The sequence below is a fragment of the Haliaeetus leucocephalus genome, unplaced genomic scaffold (genome assembly GCF_000737465.1).
Source record: "Haliaeetus leucocephalus isolate CR32 unplaced genomic scaffold, Haliaeetus_leucocephalus-4.0 Scaffold160, whole genome shotgun sequence".
NCBI classification, from domain to species: domain Eukaryota; kingdom Metazoa; phylum Chordata; class Aves; order Accipitriformes; family Accipitridae; genus Haliaeetus; species Haliaeetus leucocephalus.
Window position 1 is genome coordinate 396,168 of NW_010972596.1, and position 24,157 is coordinate 420,324.

Genomic DNA, 24,157 nt, shown 5'->3' on the forward strand with positions numbered 1-24,157 from the left:
GTGCGAGGCTGCAGATCCTTCTTAAAACACCTTGAAAAGGGAGGTGGAGGTTACACCTGGGGAGCGCGGGTTCGGTTTCCTGCTTAACATACTGCTTGAGGATGAGGTGGATGGGCCCTAGTCTCTGGTTGCATGGTGATGTGTTCCCCCTTGGAAAACCATACGTGCTGGTGCCTGTGTGTATGGCCTGTCATGCCCATGTAAAAGCCGAGAGTCCAGACTCGGGAACACCCCAGGCAATTTGCAGGGGAGGAGGAGCTGGCTGTCAGACCCTGTATCACCTCTTCTGCAAGCCCAGGGGTGTCCATTGAGTTTGCACGCCTGAGCTCAGACAAGGCAGTTGAACAAGATTTAGAGGTTCTCAACAGACACCAGAGGAGAAGGACCCATGCTTTGCTCTGCCTTTCTTCAGCTGATGCCCTTTCCACTTCTCTGTCCATGTCGTGCAAGCAGCTGGGATCCAGTTTTCACCGAGCTGGATCTCTGCGTTTGCTGTTGGGGCAGAGGGTTTGGATGTGGGCATGCTGCACCCCCTTATCCTCCATTCCTATCTGGGATTTCAGCAGGATTTGCATCTTCCATCTTTCCCCCTTTTTCTCCTCCTCCAATGATTTTTTTTCATCCCTGAACAGAGGGCAGATTTAACCCTCTTCCTGGCATGGGTACCCGGGATACTTGGCTGATCTGTGAACAAACCCTTAAACTTTTGTGGGAAAAGGCGCTCTCCTGCTTGGCAGGGCACTCTTCTGAGAACTGAGCTGAAATGTTTCATGTGGTAAAATGAAGTTATTACAAAACCACAAACATTTCCAGTCCCAGTGTGTCTGAGGGTGCCTGGGTGAGTCAGGCTGTGCTGTGCATGGGTTTTTCCCATTCTCATTGTAAGCAGGTGTGTCAGGAGCTGCATGTTCGAGTGGAGCCAGCAGGTTTGGGGTGTGTGACCCCTGCGCTGGGGCAGACTGTGACTGATGCTCTTTCCTCATTTTTGTTACTACAGAACCTGAAGGCAAACAAAGAGGCTGAAAGTGATATGGCTTTTGTGAACGCAGCGTTGGAGGCACAAGGTATGATGCTCTTCCTCCTCCCGATGTGTAATGTATTGGCAAGCCATCAGGAGAGGACATGGTACAGATCTTCTGGGATTTGTGGGGGAATGCTTGAGGGTGGCATGGTGCTAACACACCTGGATTGAGTTTGCGATGGGAGTCATGCTGCCTGGTCCCCGTTATTCTTGTGTCAGTGACACTGGCTGTGCTCTTCCATTGTCCTTCCAGGGAAGAATACAGATAAAGGGGGCTTGGTCCTCACAGTCTTGTTTCACAAGTAGTTGTGGGGAGGCTGTTTTTAGGATGGCTGATGCGTGCTGTGTTTGCATCTGGAAGCCTGACCTAGCCTGCAGCTCCTGGCGGGTGCCCAGCCCTTCCTTGGACATGGCTGAGGCTCAAGTCCGGGCCCTTCCAGAGGAGGTAGGTGCAGGAGGTGAGGCTTTCCTCAGCCAGTGTTTGGCTGAAGGAGCTGAGGAAGGAGGTGAGCAGGGAAAGTATGGGAGATGGCTTGTTGAGGGAGGGATGGGCAGCGAGTTCTGGGCAGTGAATCTGTAGAGTCAAAGGAAGTGACACTCAAAAGTAAGTTTTGCGTCCCCTAGACCTCAGGCACTGGTCCTGAGCTGACGTACCCCAGCACAGCTGCATTTCCTTGGGAACACACATGGCTTCCCTTGGAGAGGAGCTGGTCTGTAGTGTCTGACTGCAGCAGGGTTAGGTGGGAAGAGAACTCTGGAGGCATCTGGGCTAGTCCTCCTCACAGCAGAGCTGACTTTCAAACTAGACCAAGTTGGTCAAGGCTCGTCCAGTCTAAGTTTGAGTATCTCCCAGGATGGAGACCCCACAGCTTCACTGGGCCTGTCCCAGAGCTGCAGTGCACTCAGGAGGAAGAATTTTCCTCCTTATGGCCAGTCGATTTTTCTCTTGTTGCAGCTTGTTCCCGTTGTATTTTGTCCTTTTGCTGTGTGTCTCTGTGAATAGCCTGCCGTTGCCAAAATGAAATTACAGGGCGACTGTACCTCTTCAGGGTCCCAGGTAGGCATGGGGCCTTAATCCCCCTTCTCTCCCAAAACTGAAGCAGGATTCAAGCGGTTTTTATACCTGTCTGCATCCACTACTGGGGCTCACATTTCAGACTTTGTGGAGAGGAGTTTGTTTCTTTTTGTGTGCATGGAAATAGGGCAGTGTTAATGTTCAAAAAAGAGTTTTTTAATTGTGTTCCATTTGCACTGTAAAAAAGATGGGATTATTTTAAGAAGCTGTTTGAATGCTTCAGGCGGTGTTCCTGCAGCTGGTGAGTTCCTCTTCTTTTGTACTCATTTTTTAGGAACTCAAAGATATATTCACTAAACTGGAAAAGGGTGGAGATGGAAGGATGAGCTTTGAGGAGTTGCACTTTGGCTTGTTCAGCCACATGACCACCTTTTTCTAAGGTATGTCAACATCTCTCAAGCAGCCAAGACTCAGCAATTCATGGGGCGAGCTGAAAGGCAGAAAGCTTTCTTTGTAAAAAGGATCCTGGTTCATGGCCTTGATCTGCAGCTCCTTGGAGGTCATTTCCTTAACTTTGGGTAAGGAACCATAAGTCATTGCCAGTTCCCTACACAGGACAGTTCACTTTTGATTGGTGTTTCTACAACGTCTTGCGGGGAATCCAGACACAAATCCAGCTGTCACACTTTGAAAGGTTTCTCTGTCCATTTCCCAACAAGAAAGGAGGCTAAAGAATGAGTTCTACTGAGAACAATTCGGGCCAAGATGTTTTGTTTCACAAGGGGGTGATTTAATAGACATTAGTTGGGCATCTGAGGGTAGTGACCTGGGGAGAGTTTTCCACTTGTCAGTCAGTTTTTGGGTATGGTCTGGACTTCAGGCACTGCATGGTGACCGAAAGGCTCCCCTGGGAGCTGCTTGAGTAGGAGTAAACCCTCTGCAGGTGGAGTGGCATGGTAATACAGAACAACAAAGGGCTGTTGAGCCTCAGCTTTTTACTGGAGGGAGAGGGATGCACATCCTAGCAGGGGGAAAGATCACCCCAATTCTGCCACTGGCTTCAGAAGTGCTGACATCTCTGCACCTCTTGCAACTCAGGTTGTCCCTTTTTTAGTGCATGGAGCAAGCGTCATCCGCATTTTCTTTGTTTGATGTAGAATACTTGTTTGGCCTTAGTGGTTTTAATTTCAAGGACTGGCAAGGCATCTGCAAATGCTTTTGAAGTAACTGCGCTTTAATGCACTAAGGTGGAAGTGAATTGCTGATTACCCTGACAGCCAGGACAGCTCCATCCAGGATCCTTAGGAAAATGGCTTCAAAAAAGAAAAAAGAAAAAAATAATTGTTTCAGGTTCTTTTGGCTTAAGACTTTGAGGTAGCAGTTCTCTGAAGGTAGGCTTCTTCCAAACTTGGTATGAAATCGGTGCTCTTGGAGATGTTACCAGTTCTGTGTCAGCTTTCTGGGTTCTGCTTTTTGGTTCAGCTTGGCTGAATCTCTTCACCTTTGAAGCTGACCTCAACCCAGTTTTAGCTTCTAGATCAAACAAAATGTTGGCTTGCAGTCCCCATCTGACAGTTTTCACAAGACCCTCTGGTGCTATATAACTTTCCATGTTGGTCTTTCTGTGGATACTGAGTTTTCATGGGTTAGCAGGGAGACCAAAGTGTATGCGTCTGTGCCTGCCAACATGCTCCTTGTGGCTGCTTTAAGGGCAGTGCAGGACGTCTCCTTCCTGGCAGCTTGGGGTTGTTTTTAGAACATTCTCCAATATTGATGGGGTCCCTGGAGTTTCCTTTCAGTATCGAAAGCTGTCAGTTTTTCTCTGCCAATTTTGCTCCACTGATGTGCCTCCGCTGCTTTTTTCCTCAGCATCAGAGTGCACAGGGAAGCAGTCCATCCGTCCAGCCAAGCTGTGTGGGCCCACATCTCTTCTCCAGCATCAGCAACAGCAATAGATTTGCCAAACCTGAATTTGTTATTGCCATTTGAGCCCTGGAAGAACTTAGAGGAGATCCTCAAGGTCTCTAGTGCTGCTTTGGCTGGTGGTGGTGGGTATGGTGAGCAGCAAAGCCTTTCAGCAAGTAGCTGTCCAGGGTGCAGTCAGGTTCATGATGGGGTGGCAGGGTTTGGCCACCCCAGAGCTAGGGAAAATCTGGGGTGGATGTGATCTAGGCCTATCTGTGAGATGTGGGGGGATCTCTGAAAGACTGGAGGGTGGTCAGATGGTGTAACAACAGAAGTCCTGTTGGCACTGTTAGAAGAGGGAGAAAGTGATTTCAGTCTGTGCTGTCTTTGCAGAGGCTGAGTAGCAGCACAGGGGTGCAGGTGAGCCTAGCAGAGCTGCCCACAGCTTTGGACAACACACTCATGGTCCCCAGGAGTGGGCTTCAGCGTGCAGCCGTCGCCTCCTATGGATACAAACTGCAGTGCCTCAGGTAAGGGTGCTGGTCCCTGTGAGGATGGCCCTTCTGTGGGGTGCGTGAGATGTCTCTTATTGTACTGCTCACTGTGCCTGCAGGATCCAGGTGAGGCAGATCGCCAGGGAGAGGGACAAGGCGAGGCTGGACTTGGAGAAAGTGGAGGGTCACTGCCTGCAGCTTGGCAGGGAGTTGGACGAGCAGTACGTCGCTCTCGAGCACACCCAGAGCAAGCTCAAGTAGGAGGGGTCCTTTTGGTGGGGCAGGGAAAATGGTTTTTCTGTGGGTGTCCACAGTATCTGCCTCCCGTCCCAGTCTCCCTTTATGAATCTCCCACTTGTTTTGCCATTGTGTCAGTGGCAGAGAAGCCCCTGAGGCCCCCTCACCCCACTACGGTCCCAGCATCTCTCTAACCAAGCTCTCATCTCCTGCTTTGTGCATGGTGAGAGGGGGTGTGTGGACCTTGTGGCCATCTAAGAACATGCTCCGGGTGCCCCAACCATGTTGCTTTTTCCCCCCAGGGATTTTCAGGCAGAAATAGAGGCAAAAGAGCTGCTTTTGCAGCAAGCAGTCAGTCACCAAGCGAAGCTGGAGGCTGATACACAGTTCCTCCAGGGCAAAGAGGCCAGCCTGCAAGGGAGACTGAACCATGTAATGAAGGTAAGTAAAACTGCCCTGGGTGAAACATCTTCACTTCTTCAGAGGAGGCAAAGCAGAGGTGGTGACAAAGATGGATGGTTTGTGTTGGTCTTGCTGGGAAGGACAGGAGTTTTATGCAGAAAAATCATCAGCCACATTCATACTATTGAATTAAACACTTGCCGTGACATTATTAAAGCCCCACATTGTCTGCTGAGAGTGGTTTGGCCCTTGGTAACACCTGAATACCTGATGGCTGAGGCTAAATTTGTGCCAGGGACCATGCCAAAAGCAGAGACGATGGTGTCTGCGTGCCTGGGATTTTCCCAGTGCTGTTCAGTGTAGAAGTACAGATGGAGATAGCTCAGGACTTGCTGCCTTTGTTGGCTGTGAGGGAAACCATAGTTTTGTGAAACAGAGGTAGAGATGAGCCTGTGGGGCTGACTAGCTCTTATTCTGCAAAACGCACTCCTAAGCCTGTCCTTTGGAGAGACGAGCCAAACCCCAGCCCACATGCTGTGTATCAGCAATGTGCTGTCCAAAGCGGGGTCTTCTGGCACCTATGCTGTGTTTGGCATGCTGATGTGCCAGTTGTTTTACAGCTTGCTGCTGAAGGCCAGTGGCTGATGAACCCATCCTGCGATGTGAGGACCCGCAACATCAAGAGAATCTTCTCCCTTTTGTCTGCAGGAGAACACACAGCTGCAAAACAAGGTCACGGAGATGGCTGAGAAACTGGTGGCCTCTGAGAAGCTGGTGTTGGAGCTGCAGAAAGAACTCGACTGCGTTGTGAAGGACAAGGTAGCCTTCCTCTGTTGCAGTTAAATAAGAACTTTTCAGGAACTCGTCAAAAGATTGACCCTTTTCTATGAAATCTTGCATATTTTGCGTCAGTTGTTATGGTCTCCCACTCTTTGAACTCTCCTGCACGTTAATGACAACCTGAAAAGAAAAAATATTGGCTTTTAATTTAAGCCTTTTCAAGTTTGGAAAAAAAAAGATGAGGAAAGTTTGCAATTGTAGAAAATTCTACAAACCTGCAGCCTTCAAGTGAGAACTTTAGAGTTTGGTTTCCAGAAAAGAAAAGCATTCTTTTTCACAAGTATCGAAGTAAAGGGTTAGTTTTCGTGTCTTCCACTCCAGTGAGGCACCTGGTAAAATGGATCTGGGGAAAGAAATGAGTCTGTGATCTTGTTAGCCAGTTTGGGAAAGCTAGCCCACCCATAGTTTGGTGTCTCTCGTGCATGAAGAAAAATGTTTTTCCTCCTCTTTCTGCATCTGACCTATCCCACAGGTGTCAATAGGAACCCTTCCATTGAATCTATGGGTGTAGCACCATGTCTCCAGTGATTTAGTAGAGATTTTGGCTCTCCATTTGGAGAGGTGATAATTTCCTTGATGAGAAGTGTTTCCCTGTGCTTGTGCAGCTGGGCCAGGTGAAGCCCCACAGCCCAGAGCTCCTGAACCGGAGTGAGTGCTTTGCAGAGATTGTCCTGGAATACGAGCGGCAGTGCCAGGTACGGGTGGGCAGCTCTCCAGCAATGCTGTCATGAAAGTACAGCTCTCATTGGCACATCTATTGGGCACTTTGGCCTGGGGGAGAGGAAGGAGGCAGCCCTGATCAGGGTGCAGAGGGGGGATCCCTCTTGCCTTGCTCACAGTCCTTTGGCAGGAGGCAGGACACAGCTGTGCCCCCAGTAAAGCAGCCTGTCTCCTTGCTCCTGCAGCCTTCCATGGGTTGGTTCCCTTGCTGGGATACTGGCAGGGGGGAGTAGGGGTGGGTTGTATATTCCTCCATTCCTGCCACCCTGTAGGCATGGGCTATTTTGTTTGGGAGCCATGTAGCTCTGTGTATAAGGACAGACCACCCTTGGCTCTGTTGCATTTCTTTTTGAATGCAAGGAGAAAGCTTTTCTCCTTTTTTGCAAAGCATGCTATCAGCTAAATTCTTCTATCTTTTTGTTTTTCCCTTCCTCCTTCTTACCCCCACTTTAACAACCCCTACAAAACTTGTTGCTGCTGGACTCTGCTAGAGAGTCAAGGTGAGCCTGTCCAGGTACCTGATGTGCGTGTGGTCCAGGCATTGCTGTTGTGCGTGTTGTACCTCCTGCAGGGTGCTGTGCTCCTGCCCAGAGCTTTGGGCTTTCTGGGATGTGAGCACAGCCTCCGTTTCCCTTGTATCGTTTTTAAGTGACTCGTGTATCTTGCATGTTGTGACTTGCTGGGTGCTCCGTGCATTGGCTCCTGAGTCCAGTGCTTATTGCATTGGCCATTTGTTCCCAAGTGCTATGTGTGAGTGGGGAACACCACTGAGTAGAGATGGTGACTTATAAAATCCCCCTAGCACGGGGATGAAATCTGTGTTTCCAGCAAAGCTGTTTCATGGATGCAGCAGGCTCTTGAAGCTGTAATTAAAGGCAAACATGCTGGAGCACTATCCAGCGCAGCATTGCTCCAGGTGGCACCAGAGGGTTGAAGATTGTCAGTGCTGCAATTTTTCCTCCCATTGAGCAGCCCCAGAGTTGTCCATGAGAATGTTGATGGATGGAGAGGTTCAGCCTTTAGCCTTCATCTGCCCCTGGGAGGGCACCCCTTTGGGTTCACCCTTTACCCTTGTTGAATGCTGCCAGACCTCCCCTCCTCTGCTCTCCTCTTTAGAATGGAGATTAAACAAACTGGGTTTGCATTTGTCTACATCTGCTCAATTATATTTATTAATTGGGATCTTTGGAAGTATCCTAGTTCTTAGTCTCTTGCAGCCCATCAGTTTCCTGGGTAGCAGCACATGGGATATAATTTGGTGTCTGCTCAAAGTGGACAGTCTGGAGGGAGGCAGGATGCCTTGTACAGTGTTGCTTCCAGTATGAGATGGAGCATGTGAAGTGAAACAAGCAGTTGCCCAGCTCCAGACACCTGCATGGAAGTGGCTTATTGCACTGGTGTGGTGGCTTATAGCATGGTGTTCAGTGGTGGGACTCCTTGCTGCAGGCTGATGTTGGCACTGAGGTGGGATAAATTCCTGTGTTGGCCTCTGAGGGTGTCTGTGCTAAGCAGGCAGCAGGACTTGCCTCTTGCTGTCCTTCCCATGGGATCAGCACCTTCTTGCCTTGCTTTATTCCTTCCACAACCTGGAAATGTTTCCTTCCAGAGCCCTGTGGGACTTGCTTCATTGTAAATCCCACTGTTGCCTTGACTGCATGCAGTAGTGCTTGTTGGCTAGCCCAGATGCCCACAGGAATGTCTTGAGGATGTACATGCAAACCTCTGGGCTGTGTGAGCGATCGTACTGAGATTACAGTGTTTCTTGTGTGTTGGTTGCTAGCAATGGCTGTGTTTAGGTCAGGAGGGTCTCTGGAGGACCAACCCTCCAAGATGGCTGCAAAAACCCGTGGTATTGTGTGCTTTTCAGGGGCAGTTGCTTGTGGCTCTTTGTGCTTTACAGTGTCCAGTGATGGTGGTCGCGGTAATCTGGGCTTGCATTTCTTCTCTGGCTCTTCCAAAATCTCTCATCTCTGTCTGTTTGGGAAGGAAGAAAACCTCCTGCCTTTATTCTCTGACTGTGCTGGTGAGGGGGAAGCTGCTCTTCATGCTGCAAGAGACCCTGAGTACACATGGCTGCTGGGAGCCGTGGGCACTCGGCCCCCCGCAGCCCTGGGGATTTTCGTAGCTGAGTCATGACCAGTCTCTGCTTCAGGTGCTGTGGGACCAGAATGGAGTGCTACAAAGGGAGCTGGAAAGGCTGCGTCTCCAGCTACGGGAGAGCAGGGCTGAGAGAGGGCCGCCAGCAGGAGGTAAAATACAGGAGGGTTTGGTGCCTCTCCCATCTTCTCAGCAAGAGCAAGGTTCCCTGTGGATTGGAGTTTCCATGGGAGCCTGGGGTGGCTTGTTGTGTCTGAGCTGCTGCTGCCAGTTCTGGTACTGGGCAGCCATGGCAGGGAAGAAGGGGGTGATGGGTGGTGAGGAGGAGGGAGTCGGAGGGAAGAAGGCTATTCCAGCTCAAAAGCTGGTGATGGTAACCTGTGGTCTAGGTAAGTGGGAGTGAACAGGCAGATTTTCACTGTTGAGGATGTTGAGGAAACAATGTAATAAAGAGGAAGTAGCCCTAGACTGTGGGTTGGGAGATTCAGGTTGAGCATGAGGGAAAAACTTCTGGCCCAGAGGGGTGATGCAGCCGTGGGACTGGTTGCCAGATAGATGGGGCTTCTCCGTCTTTCGGGGTTGTATAGACTTGACTGGATGAAGCTGCAGCCAGCCTGATCAGGACAGCCAGGTCTGTCCTGTCTTGTAGGCCTGTCCTCACAGGGTTTCTCTCTGTCAGTGTGCCGCTCTCCCAGCCCTCTGGTTTCCACTTCTCCGTGCACAGAGACATCACTCTCAATGGAGCAGCTCCAAGAGCAGCTGCGGGACCTGAAGGTGCAGCTGGAAACCAAGGTGAGAGGTGTGGGAGGAGATGTCCTGACCTCTTGGCACAACTGCTTGGTAAGCACCCTGCTACAGCATGGCTGATGGGGCATCTATGCCAGGAGGGCTACTGGAGAGTTCAGGCTGGGGAGCAGAGTGGTACCTCATCTCTCTGCTGGCTTTATTGCATGTGCTTCCCCAGCCCATCTTAGCTGGTAGGAAGGTTTGGAGCCCTCGCTGGCTGGCAAAGGCTTTGTGGAAATCTGTGTCACCTTGCAAAATGTTTGTGTGGGTCTTGCCCCTTATGGGGAACCAGAGATTAACTCTACTCAGTGTTGCTGTTGCAGTAAAACCAGTGACAGGATCAAGAGGAGAGGCAGACAGGTGTCTCCTGAGGGCATGGGGAGGGGGGGGTATCAGAGCCCTGTCTCCCTGGGCTTGCAGCACACTTTTAACCTGCTTGCCCTAAGGTGACAGTGTGAGCCCAGCCCTCCCTTTAGACAACAATAAGTGCTCCTGTGAGAGGTCTCAGTTTCCACCTTCACTCCTTTTGCTGTTGAACTGAGAGGTTGGGGATGCTTGCTGCGTTTCCATTGCAGCACTGCAAGAGTAAATCCACAGAGGTGATGAACAGTTCAAGGAGCACAAAGCTGCTTGCAGATCTTCTGCCTGCTTCACAGTCCTGCCTTTGTGCTCTTCAAATCCTGGAGTTTCTAGTATTTACAGGGGAGTAATGGGGAGCAGCAGCTACTCACCACCACATCTTGGACAAGGGACCACTCTGCGGGGTGGAGGAAGGATATGAAGAGCAGTGGCAGATGATGCCCTGGCCTCTCCCTTCTCCTCTCTGGTATCCCTTGCAAACAAGGAGGAAGGGGAGAACCACGCTGCTTGCTGGGAAGAGCTGGGACCCACTGATACCTGCTTGTTAGAGGCTGCTGCATGAGACTGATTATTGCCTTAAGTTCAGTAGGGAACAGAACTGCCTGAAGAGTGTCCCCTGTTGAGAGAGACCAATAGATTGATCTGAGTCAGAGCTATTGGAGGAGAGGGGAGCTCTTGGGAGCATGGCGCTAATATCTAAATCCTGTCTCCTCCCAACAGATAAACTATTACGAGGAGGAAATCGGGTTAATGAGGAAAAACTTTGAGAGAGAGAGGAAGGACAGTGAGGAAAGCTTCAAGGCTGAGATGCGCAAGATGGAAGACCAGAAAAGAGACCTGGAAGAAACAGTTGCAAAGTACTGGGCTGTAACTGATAGCCTGAAAGAGCAAAAATGTGTGTGGAGCCTGGAGCTGGAGGAGAGGTTTGAGGTGGAGCAGGCCAGGGTGGGACAACAGCACACCAAAGACATTTACCATCCAGGGCAGCAGCTGGACCGGGAGGGAGAAGAGCTGAGGACGCAGCGCAGGGACAGAGAGAGACTGAGGTCTGGCACCATTCTCTTTGTGGGGCTAAGCGGGAGACTAGGGGTGCATGCCCTGCTCATAGGAGAGTAGGCTGGGCTGATTTCCCATGAGGCTGGAGAGCTGTTTTAATTTGGAAGAAAATCTGTGCAGTATTGCAGGGCTGCAGCTGTTTGAAGTAAGACATCTAAACTCCCCTTACATGAGTGCTTTTATTTCAGGACTTGAAGTTTCCCTGCATGTTCTACAAGCTTGTGTCAGAGGCAGTGCCCAGCAAAGAGTGTATCTCAAAACAGTGAGAGAAATAAGAGAGCTTTTGTCAGAGTTTTCTTGTTATCTCTCTCTTTCTTGGTCCTTCAGCAAACCTGCCTCTACTTGCTAGATCATCACAACCTGCTGTCTCAAAAGCAGCAAAAAATGGCTTGAATTTCTCTATATAGCCAAAACAGACTGGCTTGTGGGAGGGTAAGGTTGTCAATAAATGGCTGTTCATCTTCCCTTCCTGTGCTTGTGGTGCCAGTTCTGCAACCTCCCCAGAGGCCAAGAATGGCCTTGCAGAGGAGACTGGAGAGGAATTAGACAGGAAACTGTGGCCTGTCCATGCCTGCCCCCTCCTGCTTGCCAGCAGACCCCACCACTGCCCCCACACTTTCCTCTTGCCTCTTCCCTGCTGTGCCTCCCTTCAGGAGCAAAGTCCTCTTCGGCAATATGCAAGCAGGGGATTTTGCTAGGTCATTATCCCTGTTTCAGGGCTGAGGAGCTGAGATACAGAATAAGTGTGGGAGAAAGGATGCGACTTGGCTGAAGTCTGTGGCAGAGATGGGGAACAAGCCCAGGTAACAGGAATACAAGGCATTTGAGCTGTGTTGCCACCCTCTCTGGTGGATGGTGAGAGGGACTGGCTGTAGTGGGGAGCTTTCAGAGTTGTTGGAAAACATCTGATGGATGAGTTTTGAGAAGTGCAAGATGGTGTGGGAGCTTTCTGTAACATTTAAGGAATTGCCTTGACTTTGCAACTTAAAGAAAACCACATTGCTTCTCCAGCAAAAATACATTCTGAGGCTGACTGAGCTTTTCAAGCTGTGTTATCAAACCCAGGTCAGCAAAATGGTTTTTATCTTTAGGAAAGATGCAGAGGTTGAGCATAATTGAGAGCTGTCATGGAGTGAATGCTAGCATGAGGACAGCTGTAAGGCTTTGTTGCAGCAACATTGGTGTGAGAGGAGATGATTTCCCAATGATAAAGGCTTCAAGGGGACACCTTCAAGACCAGCATGCCCAGGAGAGGCATCAGTGGAAGCGGAAGGAAAAGGACATGGTCTCTCTGTGGAAGAAGGGGCAGCTAAAGTTGGAAGAGAAGGTTAATGAGGAACAAGTCAAGATGTGTGAGATGCTGTCTGTTGAGAAGAAAAAGAGAGAAAAAGCACCAGGATGAAATGGGAATAATGCAGAGATCATAGGGCTGAGGGGTCTGGTGTTGGAAGGGACAAGGTGTCTGGAGAGCTGCCCTCTGGGGGAAAGGAGCAGGTCCCCAAGACTCAGATGAGCAGGTAGATCAGAATCTCCTGTTGCGACCTCAGCACTGAAAGAACAGAGAAGAACTGAAAAATTGTATGATGGATGGACCAGTGCAGACATCTGTTGCAGTGAATGGCCTGCTCAATCTAGAAGCTCGAGCCAAAGCTGAAAGCATTTGTCAAGGAGAAATTAAGTCTCGATAGACAAGGGGATGTGCTTGGGAAAGAGGCAGAGAGAGCAAAGTTAAATGTCTGCCTTTACACAGCAGGCACAGCAGCATGTGAGGACATAGACAGACTTGATCTGGAGGGCAAGAAGAGGGAAAAAAAAGCCCTGGGAGACAGAGTGGCACAGCAGCATAGGAGGAAACATGACATTCAGGCTGTCAAAGTGGGGCTGGAAAGGGATAGGAACAGGGTGAAACTGGAGCTGATGCAGCTCAAAGATGTCGTGCACTGGCTGGAAAATGAACCCAGCACTCAAAAGAGTGGCAGGTTTGAGCGCAAACTACTTTGTAGAACTAACACAGAGCTGCTGCTGCTGCAAAAAAAGCAGATGCCTTGTGAAACACAAGGCAGCTTAACAACATGATGGTCCAAGACACTCTAACAGCAGCTATGTTCTCTCTTGACGCTCTATAACAGCAGCTGTGTTCTGTCTTGCTGTCCCCTGCATGTCTTTTACTAACCGTGGGAGTGTGGTCAGAGCGCTGGGATGTGCTCACGTGGCTCTGGCTGACTATGCACTTGTCTCCTCTGCCTTGTACAGCTGTATGTGGGTGTTGGAGATGCCACAAGAAGCACAGCATGTGAATCCTGATGTAAAACTGACTCAGAAAGCAGCTGCTGTGAGGAGCGTCCCGTCAAGCAGGGGGAGCAAATGCCACACAGCCCATGCACTAGTCGTCTTGCTTGCTTGCTTGGGGAAGAGAGGAAGAACTTCCCCACTCAGCTACTCTGCCTCCCACATGCAGTGCCACAAACTGCAATGCTGTCCTCCCTGCCAAGATGGACAGTCTGTTCCCTTGAGCTCTCCCCTGAGGAATTTGGGTCCTGTATGGACCTGGGGTTCAGCAGTAGCTATCAGATAGGACTGTCCGTTTAATACAGGACTAAGCTTCCTTCCCACAAGTGCCTGTATTCGTGGCCTCATGGGAGACTGGGAGTACCAGTAAGAGTGGAAGGATAATGAGGCAGAGAGGCTACCTTGGATTTGGGGTCATAGCTATTGTGTCCAGCACTGTAAAATCACAGACGCCTCACAAGCAAGCTGACTTCTCCAGACATGGCTCTATTGCAGTTGAGGGGTTGGGACCGCCACCTGGTTATCCTGTAATGAAGTCTTGGTATGTCTTGATGAGCCAAATCACTTTGTTTCCACGCCTTGGCAGGCCCTCAAAATAATTTCAGCTAGCTGGAGGCCATACAAATTCAGGGTCTGATGCTATTTGTCCTTATTCCCCTTTATTTCCCTTCCCTTGAAGACCTGCTCCTTCTCTACCAATGTCTCTTGATTGTCCCCACATGTTTTGCATGAGTTATTGCATGGTTGTTTCTCAGATTTCTTTAGTTCTTGCTGTTCTTGCAAACCAAATGACAATAGAGCAAGGAGCCAGCGTAGAACGCCAAGACCAAACTGGGCTTTTGCGTGGTTTTCTCACTCTGCTGTCTCTCCCTGCAGGGGAGAGCTCTGCCAGTTGCGGGAGGAGAACAGCTTGCTGAAAAGTCAACTTGGGAGACTCCAGGAAGAGCTGAGGCTAGCAAAGGAGAGGGGCAGCAGCCATGATGTGTAAGACAGGAGCCAGCTGTGAGAGGCTGGCAAATGGGTGGATAGCTAATGCTTGTAAAAGGAACAGCCACTCAGGTGTATTTACCAGATTTCAGCTGGCTCACCCTGCCTTTTGTTTTCTCATTTCTGAGCAAGCCAGCACACTCACACCCTTTGCTCCACGCAAAAGCAGCTAGTGCTGGGATGGGTTTGGCCAGCCAAAGGCTTGGGCAGGCCAGAGCACAGGGTCCAGAGCTGGGTTTGTGGAAGGCTGTGGGGATGCGTGTGCTGAGGCAGGAAAGGATGGGCTTCTTCACTACACTAACCTTTTGGCCAGTGGCCTGCTGCTGCCTTGGGAAGCTTCAGATAGGTGCTAGGGTCATGCACTGAGCCATAAATCCAAGCAGAGACAGGTTTCTGGTGCGGATGGTCCCAAGAGTCTGCTAAGCTGGCTCTCCCACTGTTCTTCATCCCCTGATTTTTAGGCTTCTGACAATGTTGCAGGACTTTGGATGTCCCCAGCTGTCTACCCTGGGCTGGGCTGAGTCACCTCTTGGGGCAGAGACACCTGACCCATTCCTGAATCAATTCAGGACCATATCCGTTTTGGCCTGGTTTTGCTTCCTGTTGCAGGCCAAAACCAGATGTGTGGCTCCCCAAAATGGGGCCATTCTCTGGGGGCCATGGTTTGCTGCTCTCTGGCCTGAAGCTGATCATATCCCTCTCCCCGACAGGAAAAACGTGAGCAAGTTGGGCAGAGAGAAGGTGGAGGAGCTGGCTGAAATAGCAGAGTTAACAGCATCGGTAAGAAGCCGTTAACACTGACAGGCTCTTGGCTGAAGGATTTAGGAGGACAAAGACTGCATGTTCTTATAGAGGAGAACAGGAATGTTTGTTTCAAACAGTCAAACCCAGACTTGCTTTGAAGAACCAGCTTTGTTTTACAGCTTGTCAAGTAGGGAAAATTTGTGTGACAAAAGCTAGTGCAGGTCTTATAGAAGGGAAGGTGTTACTACAAAATCTCTAATGAGGTTGACTTTACCTACTTACACTCTTTCTCCCAGAGATTTTGCTAACTCCCAGTTTCAAACCCACATGGTCACAAGCCCTTAGACATGTGTGCACCAAGGCCTGGCCAGGATTGCTTGTGTGCAACATGGACGAGGGTTGCAGGTTTTTAGTTCCTCACCCTGTCTCTGGGATTCCTTATGATGGGAACCATAACCTATTTTTTGGACATGTCTTTTGTACTCTTCAGGGCCAGCAGACACAGCAAGGTGGCCTTTGCTGGCCCTTGCTGGTTTCAGCTTCCATTAAACTTCAGCCACAAACCTGCTGCCCATTATCTGCTTTTACTTCTTTGGAGGAAAGCTGTGTTGGTTGCCCATTTTCCTGGGAGGCTAGCAGAAGAATGGGATGCGGAGTGTGTTGTCACCCTGCTGTTAGATGGAGGCTTTCTGCGGACAAGTTATCTGTGCTGTGGCCTGGTCAGAGCACGGGCCAGAAACTGCACCTTGCTCAGCATTACATGCTGGGGATAGTGTCCTAGGAGCAATATCTGGGGGATGGTGCCCTTTAGTGTCGATGCAGGCTGCTCTTGTAGCCCTTACTCTGCTCTTTTGTCTGGTACTTTCACACATGCACATGGACACGTTTCCATTCATACTGTATTCTTACCAATCTTAGTGTTTCTGTTACACATCTGTACAGTTGCCCCCCCTGCCACCAGTGACCTCCTCCAGGGCTATCATCTGTGCAGGTTTTCTTACCCAGGAATGCTGCGCTTGAACTTGGCCACCGGGCTTTGTTCAGGCTCGGAAATGAGGGCACTTGTCCTTAGTGCCTGCAAGGCCCTGCAGTGACAGCGGTGTTCCTGAGTGGGAATCCCGCAGGGACAGTGTGGGACAGGTTCAGTCTCTGTTGTCTCTCTTCCCACCAATTGTTTTTTTTCTCAACCTTTTCCAGAGTGAGAAGAGCAAGGGGGATGTCTCCCACCTGAATGTCAAGATGCATCACCTGGGCTGTGAACTCACTGAGCACAAGGCCAGTCATGGTGCTGGCCCTGGCACTGTCCAGCTGCAGAGCCAGAGGCTTGCGGAAGCTGAGCGGCTACGAGGAGCAGAGATGGCCGCAAGGCTGGAGCACCACCAGCAACATGCAGCGTGTTGGATGGAGACGGAGCTGCTCCAACAGCAGCTCAGGGCCTCACAGGAGAAGGTGGGTGTCATTCAGTTGGTGGCAGGGTGGCAGGCTGCTGAGTGGTCCCTATGATGTTGGTATTGCCCTGCTTGGGGCTGTATCAGACACCTTCCCCAGGCAGAAAAGACTGTCCTCTTCCTCTTTGTGGGGGACAGAGGACTCGCCCTCCAGCTCAGACATGTCTGAAGCCAGTTCAGGTGCAGCTTGGGACAGGTCCTTGCTCGCAGCTGCCCCTGCAGTGGCCCCTCTGTCCTTGTCCTGTGCAGGCTGGCTGGGCAGACATGGAGGCTGAGTGGAGGTGGCTCACACAGGAGTGCTAGGAGCTGTGGTTCCCCATGGCTCAGCTGACAGAGGGAGCTACAGGAGTGGCAGGATCAGGTAGGAGCTGGGCAGGGATGACAGGGGCCGGGCAGGCCATGTCTGAGGGGAGGGAAATGAGGTGATCAGAGCAGGGGAACAAGGACCACTAGGATAGAGGAAAGCCAAGGTGAGAAACCTCCAAATGTTAATATCCCTCTCCTGCCTTCTACCCTGGGGACAGACTCGGGGACTGGCTTTCCAGAGTACAGCTTGCCTATGCCAGCCACCCCTAGGTTGCCCTAGGGCAAAGCTGGACCAGACCTGCTTCCAAGAACTAGCCCTTTGCTGGTAGCAGGAAGCAGAGGAGATGTAGTACAGGCAGGGACTGAGGCCCAGCTTGCCTGGGATGTATCTAAGAACAAACCCAGGTGAGCAGACCCTCTGCCTCCTGCCATTGCAGCTCTTGGTGCTAGGACTCCCTCCCAGAGGATTCCTCCAGCAACTGCTGCTCCTCACTGCTCAGCAAGGGGAGCATCTCTCAGCAAGAGGTCCCTGTTTCTCCTCCTGCAGCTCTAGGTGCTCTCCATCCCCAGCTTTGTAGACTGCCCAGCAAGCACCACTCCCGTGGTCCTGCTGCTCTGCTGTGGCCGTTGCTGCTATGAGAGCTGAGGCTGGGACTGAGGGTGCTTCCTAACCTCTCCCCTCATCTGCAGCACACCCTGGGCCTGTCCCATTGCTGGCACAAGGCTGTAACCAGCTATTTGCCTTTCTGTGTTACAGCTCTTAGAAGCCAAAGCAAACCTGAGCCTGGCCCAGACTCGGCATGCTCTGCAGTTGCAGCAGGCCAAGGCCCAGATGAACAATGTGGTGCCAAAGAAACAGTTTGAGCAGCTGCAAACCAGCTTGAGAGAGGAACAGTGCAAGGCTCAGCAGCTCCAGGAAAACCTCCACCAGCAGGCTGAGCAGACATGCAGGCAGCTGGTCAGGATCCAGGTAAGCAGGGAACTGCGGAAACTCAGTCAAGGGTACCGGGGAGGGAACACTGCCAGCTGGGAAGGCAGCTGTGTTCAAAGCCACCAGAGGTTTGGGTGGAAGATGCTATATATCAAGACCCCACATGGACAAATGCACTCGATCTTCAAATTCAGCTGCAATTTTCATTCCTCATGAACCCAGTCACTGCCCTGCACTCAAACAGGAGCCCTCCACACTCTAATCCACCTACCCCAGACCAGATACCTTGTGCCTAGAGGAGCAGGAGTTATCCAGGGAGACACTCTGTGTTGGCTCAGGCTGGGGAAAAAAAGTTTGAGCCCTCTACGTGGAGATGTAGCCTGCACAGAGTGGGGTGGTTTTATCTCTAGGGGACTGGGCAACAAGGTGTTGGGTTGTTGTGAGTTTGTCCTTGTTTTCAGGACACTGATTCAGTTGGAACTAACCTGGGGAAGGATGGAGCAAATTATAACCTAAGGAATTAAAATGAGCAGACACAAAAACTGCATCCAAGGAAACTGTCTCTCCCTGGGGTTTTCTGGATGCAGCTGAGAGAGGGGAGGCCATTGGCTTGTTTTTATAGAAAACATTGCTGGAAAATCTGTGCCTTGTCTTAAGACCCGTTGGTGCTGACCTAGGGAAGGTTGTACTGCTCTAGACACTTGTCCCACTGCTCTTTGCATCCTGTACCACCTCCACTGATTCGCCCACGCTCTCCTTCAGGGAGTGTGAAGGTCTGTGAGCAGGGCCTTGGGGAAATGCATGGTCCAGAATTGCCAGGGGCCAGGTGAGTTCTGGGACAACACAACACTGGGCTTTGTTGCCCATTGCAGGAAGAACACGAGCGTCTGCTGCAGGCAGCCATGGAGCAGGCAGAGGGGCTGGAACACAATCTGAGAAGTGCGGAAGCTGTGCTGGCAGAGAGGGCGGCTCAACTCAAAGATGCCCAGGTGAGTGCAAGAGGGGTTAGTGCTGTGTGTCCCTGCCTGGCTGGTACCCCTGCGTGGGAATGCTGAACTTTTAAGCTTCCTGTCCCTGCTGTAGGCCCAAATCTCCAGGAACAAACTGCTGATTGAAGACCTCCGTGAGGAGAACAGGGGGGTTGCAATGGCCCTACAGGTGGCTGAGCTGAAGCAGAAGAGCACTGAGGAGAAGAACCAGCTGTTGGAGGAGCAAACCTCAGCTCTGAAGCAGCTTATCGGAAAAATCACGCCAGCATCTCTGAGTGGGTGATGGGGCACCCGGTGTGGTAGCCCTGCCCCTGGTCCTGGCTGGGGTTTGTCAGATGCAGAAGGGGAGGTGTGGCTGGGTTGGGAAATCAGCCTTGTCCTCCCTGGTCTTGCCAGGATTTTCCTGGGTAGAAAGTAGAAAATGGAGAAACCAGACAGTCCTTTAAGGAAATTGGTCCTGTGGTGGCTGAATTTTCCTGCTGAACACACCAGCTTTGGTGCCTTTCTCGGTGGCTGAGTATGCTGTTGCAAGTCAGGTCTGTCTCAGGGTAGCCATCCCACAGGAGCTGCCTGCACTCTGGCAGCATGTTTGCTGGTGGTGTGGATGCTCCCTCTCTGTGGAGGGTTGCTGTTGGGGCCACGCTGTCACAGCTGGAAAGCCAGGGCAGGAGGGCTTGCAGGTTCCTGCACCTGGCTCACTCTAAGCAGGAAAGCTGTGTTGTGGCATTAAAATGTTTGCAGTATTACAGCACCTCCTGCCATCTCCAGTCTGCTCTGTATTTCAGTAGCTTCCCCCAACTGTTGCTGAACTTTTATTCCCTACAGCTCCTCTTGGGCTCTAGGAGATTCTAGCCCTCCTAAGGCCTGAGCCTAGGATCCAAACCAACATCCTGCTGGACTGTTGCCTCTGTGCTGAGCAGGACAGAGGGGCTGGGGGAAGAACCCTTTCAGTTTGAGCCTCCAAGGCTTGGGGCAGGGTTGGTGACCCCTACTCAGCACTGCACTTCTTCAAAGATGTGGTAAGTGAACTGTGTCATCTTGCCTTCCTTGACAGCTTGCCATCTTGTTGGCCTTCACACACTGGCAGTGAGTACTGCTCTTGCCAAAATAAGTTGTCTAAAAGGCCACAAAGCCAGGCATTCACATCAGCAAATACCAAATTTATTGATCTGCCCAGGGTGTTACCCTCTGCATGGAGGATGCATCATTGTCACGGTGCCCCTGCCTTGCTCTGTGCAGAGCAGAGCGTATTTACATGGGGGCTGTGGTTGCCACTAGCTGTGAAAGGACTTCTAGAATTTTGGAGGCTATGGAGACTACTGTACAAGAGAGACTAGACAAGTCTGACTGGATCAGGGTAGCAAAGCAGAGGCTGGACAAAGTCAATACAAAGAAGGGGGCTTAAAAGTAGCTCAAGCTGTTGTTGGTTCAAGAACAAAAGGGAATAAATTGGCTGTGAGCTGAAACTCAGCCGCTGCCTTTAAGTCCCAGCCTGCCAGGGTAGAGGGGTTCCCCTGCCCTGGGACAGTGCCCGGAGATGGCTGGAGGCTGTGACTGAGGCGGCCACCTTGGTCTAGGTGTGCTTTTTCTGCCCAGGTGGATGACAGCTGAGACTCCTCTTTCTTTGCCTTGGGGGCAGCCCTGATTACAAGGGCCGTGAGGGAAGCTGGGCTATTACAAGGAGGGAAGCACCACAGAGGGTGCAGGCTAGCTCAGGGTGGTTCCTTGGCTGGGGCTGGGAGAGCAGTGCAGTAACACCCCAGGCATTTATCCTGTTCCTGTATTCTTCCCTAAGTATTTGCTTTTTGGTTCCTGTCAGATGTGGGCTAGGCAAACCTCTAGTCTTACCTAGGGCTTATGTTTTAGAAGTGTTACCTCTCAGCTGCTACTTGAGTGAGCAGCTCCATTAGGAAGACCAGACAGGGAGAGCAGCTCTTCAGCCTTGCTCTGGTTTTATGCTAACTGGAATCTTTAAAACCCTCTGCTCCCTTTCCTGTCCCTGGGACCTGCCAGACCAGTGCTCTGGTGACGGAGACTCTTCCTAGAGGGACAGAGGCACAGCCCAAGCATGCTGGGATAAACCTTGGCCAGACCCATGACCCAGACTGCAGTGCTCATTCACTCAGCACCTTAAGGAACAACATTTATAGGCTTCTGATGGGAGACAAAGCTTCATGTCTAATCCTAGAAAGAAGCTTGTGCAGCCTCCTCTGACACTTGGAGAAGTAGCTCCACTGAGACACCTAAATAACCAGTTGAGCATCACCCTGCAGGGTCAAGGTGGGTTGGGCCAGAGAGCCAGGTCAGAGTGTTTAACAAACACAGCATTACCTCTTGAAAAACACTAAATTGAAGGCCGAAGCAGTTCTTTATTTTGCAACCGTGGAGCTCTCTTGGCTTCCAGAGCTTAGCCAGTTGCTGTCTTACTCCCACATGCCCAGTGTGAACAAAGAACTGCTCCAAACACAAATAACCTGCTTGTAGCTGTGGAGCTTGGATAACACCACTGCTCCCCCACCCACCCCCACCCCCCACTATGCTGGCTTCCCAGGATCGCTACATTACCAGTATGCAACCCTTTGGTCATGAAAAGCTGGCCAATGTGGTCTGCATACTTTATAAACTCAGGGCTGGTCTTCATGTCAGGTATCAAAGGCCGTTGAGAGGAGTGGCACTGCAGAAATGCTGAGCTGTCTGAAGTCCTGCACGCACCAGAGTTCATTCCGTGTTGTGGACAGGCCACCAAGCAAGGGTTGTCCCTCCTGTCCTGCACGCTTAAGACAGAATGTGCTCGAGGACTCCTTGTCTGATTAACTGCTCGCATTTCCAGCGGGGTAAAAAGTGCTGCACAGAAACACAGACAAACCTTCCTTCAAACCCAGGCAGACTGGATTTGTTGCTGCACACAACCAGCTCTGTGGTGCTGTATGCCTGCTGCATTGTGGTACCAGATCAGGCAGAGCTGAACCGCAGTCCTGGGCCACGCAGACAGCTTGCAGCATGTGCAAGGAGCCACATGTGCAGGAACTGTGACATGCTGCGAAGCTGGGATAAGCAGGGGATGTCAAGAGAGTGAAAGGGAAGGAAGAGAATGGACCACACTCTCCTGTCATGGGTACCTGGCTATTCTTCTTCAACAGGACGGTGGTACCATCATCGATCTCAAATTCTCCATAGTCTCTTAAACACCGCACCTGCAAAGCAGAAATGCAGCTCTCAGATCACAAGATCTCCCATAGAAAACACTAGACATCACTGCTGGCTTACAACACGTGCCCCAGAACTGTGAGCATGGACACATTCCTACCCGCCTGCTGGAGCCTCAATACAGAGCAGACCTGGAAATGCAGAACTGGACTGATCCCATAGTCTGCAGACTCCACCAGACATTCTCTTCCTGTGTCTGCCTGGAGCAAGAAGCGTCAGCGACCAGCCCAGCCTAGCCCTCCACAGAGGCCAGAGGAAGAGCCGTACAAGAGACGGGGTCTGGGGAACAGCAGCAGCATTTCCAGGAGAACCTCCCCACACACATACCAGAAAATGCCAATCCATTAACAGTGAAACTGTCTTAAGGAGCAAGTTGATTGTCGCTATGTGTTCTTTCAAAGAGAGTATCAGAACAGAGCACTTCAGCTACTGACTCCAATTTCTCACATGCTCTTGCTTTGTTGTATCAATTGTGTAAAAAGATTTATAGTCTCATCTATCAGAGTCCATTTAAAATAACAACAAAGAAAACTAGTTAACACTCCTTAACATGGCAACAAGGTTTCTAGTTGATCAATGCTGCAAAAACTTCCCACTGGGATTCAGACCACTCGCCCCACCACACCAATACCCTGTGAACTAGAAATGCCATCTTTCAACATACTTTGAGCCCTCAGTAGAAGAGGGAGTAAAACGCTGGCAGGCAGAGTGTAAAGAGTAAAATGTAGAAGCTTGTGGAAGCTTTGGTGCTCTCAAAGGCTTTGCTTAATGACCTTCTGGCTTGGGACAGGGGTGAATTTCTCTAAAAAAAGATGGTTGGGCAAAATGTTCACAGACCACAGACAGAAACCACCAATCTTGCACTTACTTCGATGTACAGGCTTTTAGGAGGTTTTATGTCCTGTGTAAGGTCCAGCCCCTCCTCTCCTCCTACTGACCTCATGTAGGTAGCCAGAGACTTTTTGTACCGATTGAACCACTCCACCTGCGGACATTAACAGTGATCCCTCAGGCAAAGCCAAACAGCTAATGCTGAAAGACAGGTCCCTGATGAGTGAGATCTAGTGTATTTGTGCTGTCAGACCACCGTTCTCAAGCGTGTTCATGCCAGCCAAAGGTGAACTCAAGCTCTTCTAAAGGGAAAAACTGCCCCAGAGGCAGAGCAAACTGGATTCAGGGTAGAACACATGCTGCTAAAGTTAGCAGCTCTGTATGTTGGTCTAGAGATGGGATTTGAGAGCGGCATGTGAAGACCTAGTTCTGCCAGCTGCAAGACTGATCTAGTGAAGACCACCTGATCCTTCAAAGTGCCGAGCATTACCTGCACTCCGTATCCATTTGGGATTGTACCCCCAGACAATGAATAAACAAATGAGTATTTACAGAAAGGCACGTTAAGCGTCATGTTTATAGTGGGGGAAGAGAAGTCCAGCCTATTTTGATTCTACTAAATACATAATCCATCAGGAGGAGTAAGTGGAAAGAGGGGAACAGTTTAAGACAAGGCTGACTCACTTCCTCAGCTGACATGTGAAACTGGATGGTGTTTGGCAGGACGCTGCCATACTCCCACCTTAGTGCTCGGATCCGCAGCAACCGGTCGTACCTGGGGGAAGAAACAAGGCGTAAAACCAGCGTCTTTGCTGAGGTGAGTGCTGGCAACATCCCTGGGTGATGCTGATGCCCCAGTCTGCCCTCAACACAGAGGGTGAAAACTTGGGTCGTTCCACCCGCCTGCCTTCAACGGATGTGATTTTTGGCCTACCCAGTGATTAAAACTTTTAAGAGCAGGAGTAAACGGGACCTTCTCTTTGTGCCGGCGTTTGGTGGTACCGGGACTGAGCACAAAGGGAGCCGGCCCCGCAGCTGCACCCCGCGGAGGTAACCGCTCACCCCCGCCCAGAGTCCCAACACCCATCGCTCGGGGACACCCCCCCCCCTCTTTTGAGGCTGCGCCGATGAACCCACGCTCCATAACCCCTCCGGGCCGCGGCACCCCCCGCCCCACTCACAGGTAGGCCAGGACGCAGCGCTGGTTTCGGAGCAGGCAGCAGTGGCGAAACCGGATGAGGAAAATCAGGTCGGTCCGTCCCGACTTCGCTTCGGACCTGGAGGAAGAAGAGAAGGAGGAGGGTGGGGGGGGGAACCGCCCGGGCTCTGCGGGCCCGGTACGGGCGCGACACTCACACGTCCGCCTGATTCCGCTCGTAGAGCGCCCGCATCTCCTCCAGTGCCTGCCGCAGCCCCTCCGCCTGCAACACCGGACACAGTCAGAGCGAGCCAGGGCCCGTCCCGTCCCGTCCCGGTCCGGTCCGTCCCCGCT

At 51.2% G+C, this 24,157-nt stretch overlaps 2 protein-coding genes across 19 annotated transcripts; one reads left to right on the forward strand and one right to left on the reverse strand.

Moving 5' to 3' along the window:
• NINL (ninein-like) lies at positions 1–21,134 on the forward strand. 17 transcript variants are annotated; one of them, XR_774043.1, is made up of 19 exons: positions 1–43; positions 998–1,064; positions 2,371–2,476; positions 3,906–4,093; positions 4,335–4,471; positions 4,555–4,692; positions 4,975–5,113; positions 5,783–5,893; positions 6,520–6,609; positions 8,787–8,883; positions 9,381–9,571; positions 10,598–10,923; positions 13,187–13,387; positions 14,099–14,206; positions 14,920–14,989; positions 16,151–16,402; positions 17,465–17,677; positions 18,210–18,411; positions 18,511–18,598. XR_774043.1 is itself a non-coding variant. In XM_010562458.1 (19 exons), the coding sequence occupies exons 4-19, from the start codon at positions 4,091–4,093 to the stop codon at positions 18,908–18,910; spliced, it is 2,346 nt and encodes a 781-aa protein (XP_010560760.1). In that variant the 5' UTR covers positions 1–43; positions 998–1,064; positions 2,371–2,476; positions 3,906–4,090; the 3' UTR covers positions 18,911–21,132. The 17 variants fall into 17 exon arrangements, 16 of the variants coding, with proteins under 16 accessions (XP_010560760.1, XP_010560755.1, XP_010560754.1 ...); XM_010562458.1 differs by lacking the exon at positions 18,210–18,411 and adding an exon at positions 18,722–21,132 and having other exon boundaries at positions 4,555–4,656; positions 18,511–18,627; XM_010562453.1 differs by lacking the exon at positions 18,210–18,411 and adding an exon at positions 18,722–21,131 and having other exon boundaries at positions 1–49; positions 18,511–18,627.
• Positions 21,135–21,201: 67 nt separating this feature from the next.
• Positions 21,202–24,098, reverse strand: GINS1 (GINS complex subunit 1 (Psf1 homolog)). 2 transcript variants are annotated; one of them, XM_010562451.1, is made up of 6 exons: positions 24,022–24,098; positions 23,847–23,942; positions 23,350–23,440; positions 22,703–22,819; positions 21,747–21,821; positions 21,202–21,471 (listed from the first exon to the last, which is right to left on the reverse strand). In XM_010562451.1, the coding sequence occupies exons 1-6, from the start codon at positions 24,054–24,056 to the stop codon at positions 21,403–21,405; spliced, it is 483 nt and encodes a 160-aa protein (XP_010560753.1). In that variant the 5' UTR covers positions 24,057–24,098; the 3' UTR covers positions 21,202–21,402. The 2 variants fall into 2 exon arrangements, with proteins under 2 accessions (XP_010560753.1, XP_010560752.1); XM_010562450.1 differs by having other exon boundaries at positions 21,287–21,821; positions 24,022–24,080.
• Positions 24,099–24,157: the final 59 nt, after the last annotated feature.

Coding starts and splice junctions, on each gene's coding strand:
- GINS1 (XM_010562450.1), bottom strand. CDS start 24,056: ATGCGGGCGCTCTACGAGCGGAATCAGGCGGACGT. Junction 23,441..23,846: donor CGCTGCGTCCTGGCCTACCT/GTGAGTGGGGCG, acceptor TTCTTCCCCCAG/GTACGACCGGTTGCTGCGGA. Junction 22,820..23,349: donor TTCACATGTCAGCTGAGGAA/GTGAGTCAGCCT, acceptor TAATGTCCGCAG/GTGGAGTGGTTCAATCGGTA.
- NINL (XM_010562453.1), top strand. Junction 4,472..4,554: donor TACAAACTGCAGTGCCTCAG/GTAAGGGTGCTG, acceptor CTGTGCCTGCAG/GATCCAGGTGAGGCAGATCG. Junction 10,924..13,186: donor AGGGACAGAGAGAGACTGAG/GTCTGGCACCAT, acceptor TGCCTTGTACAG/CTGTATGTGGGTGTTGGAGA.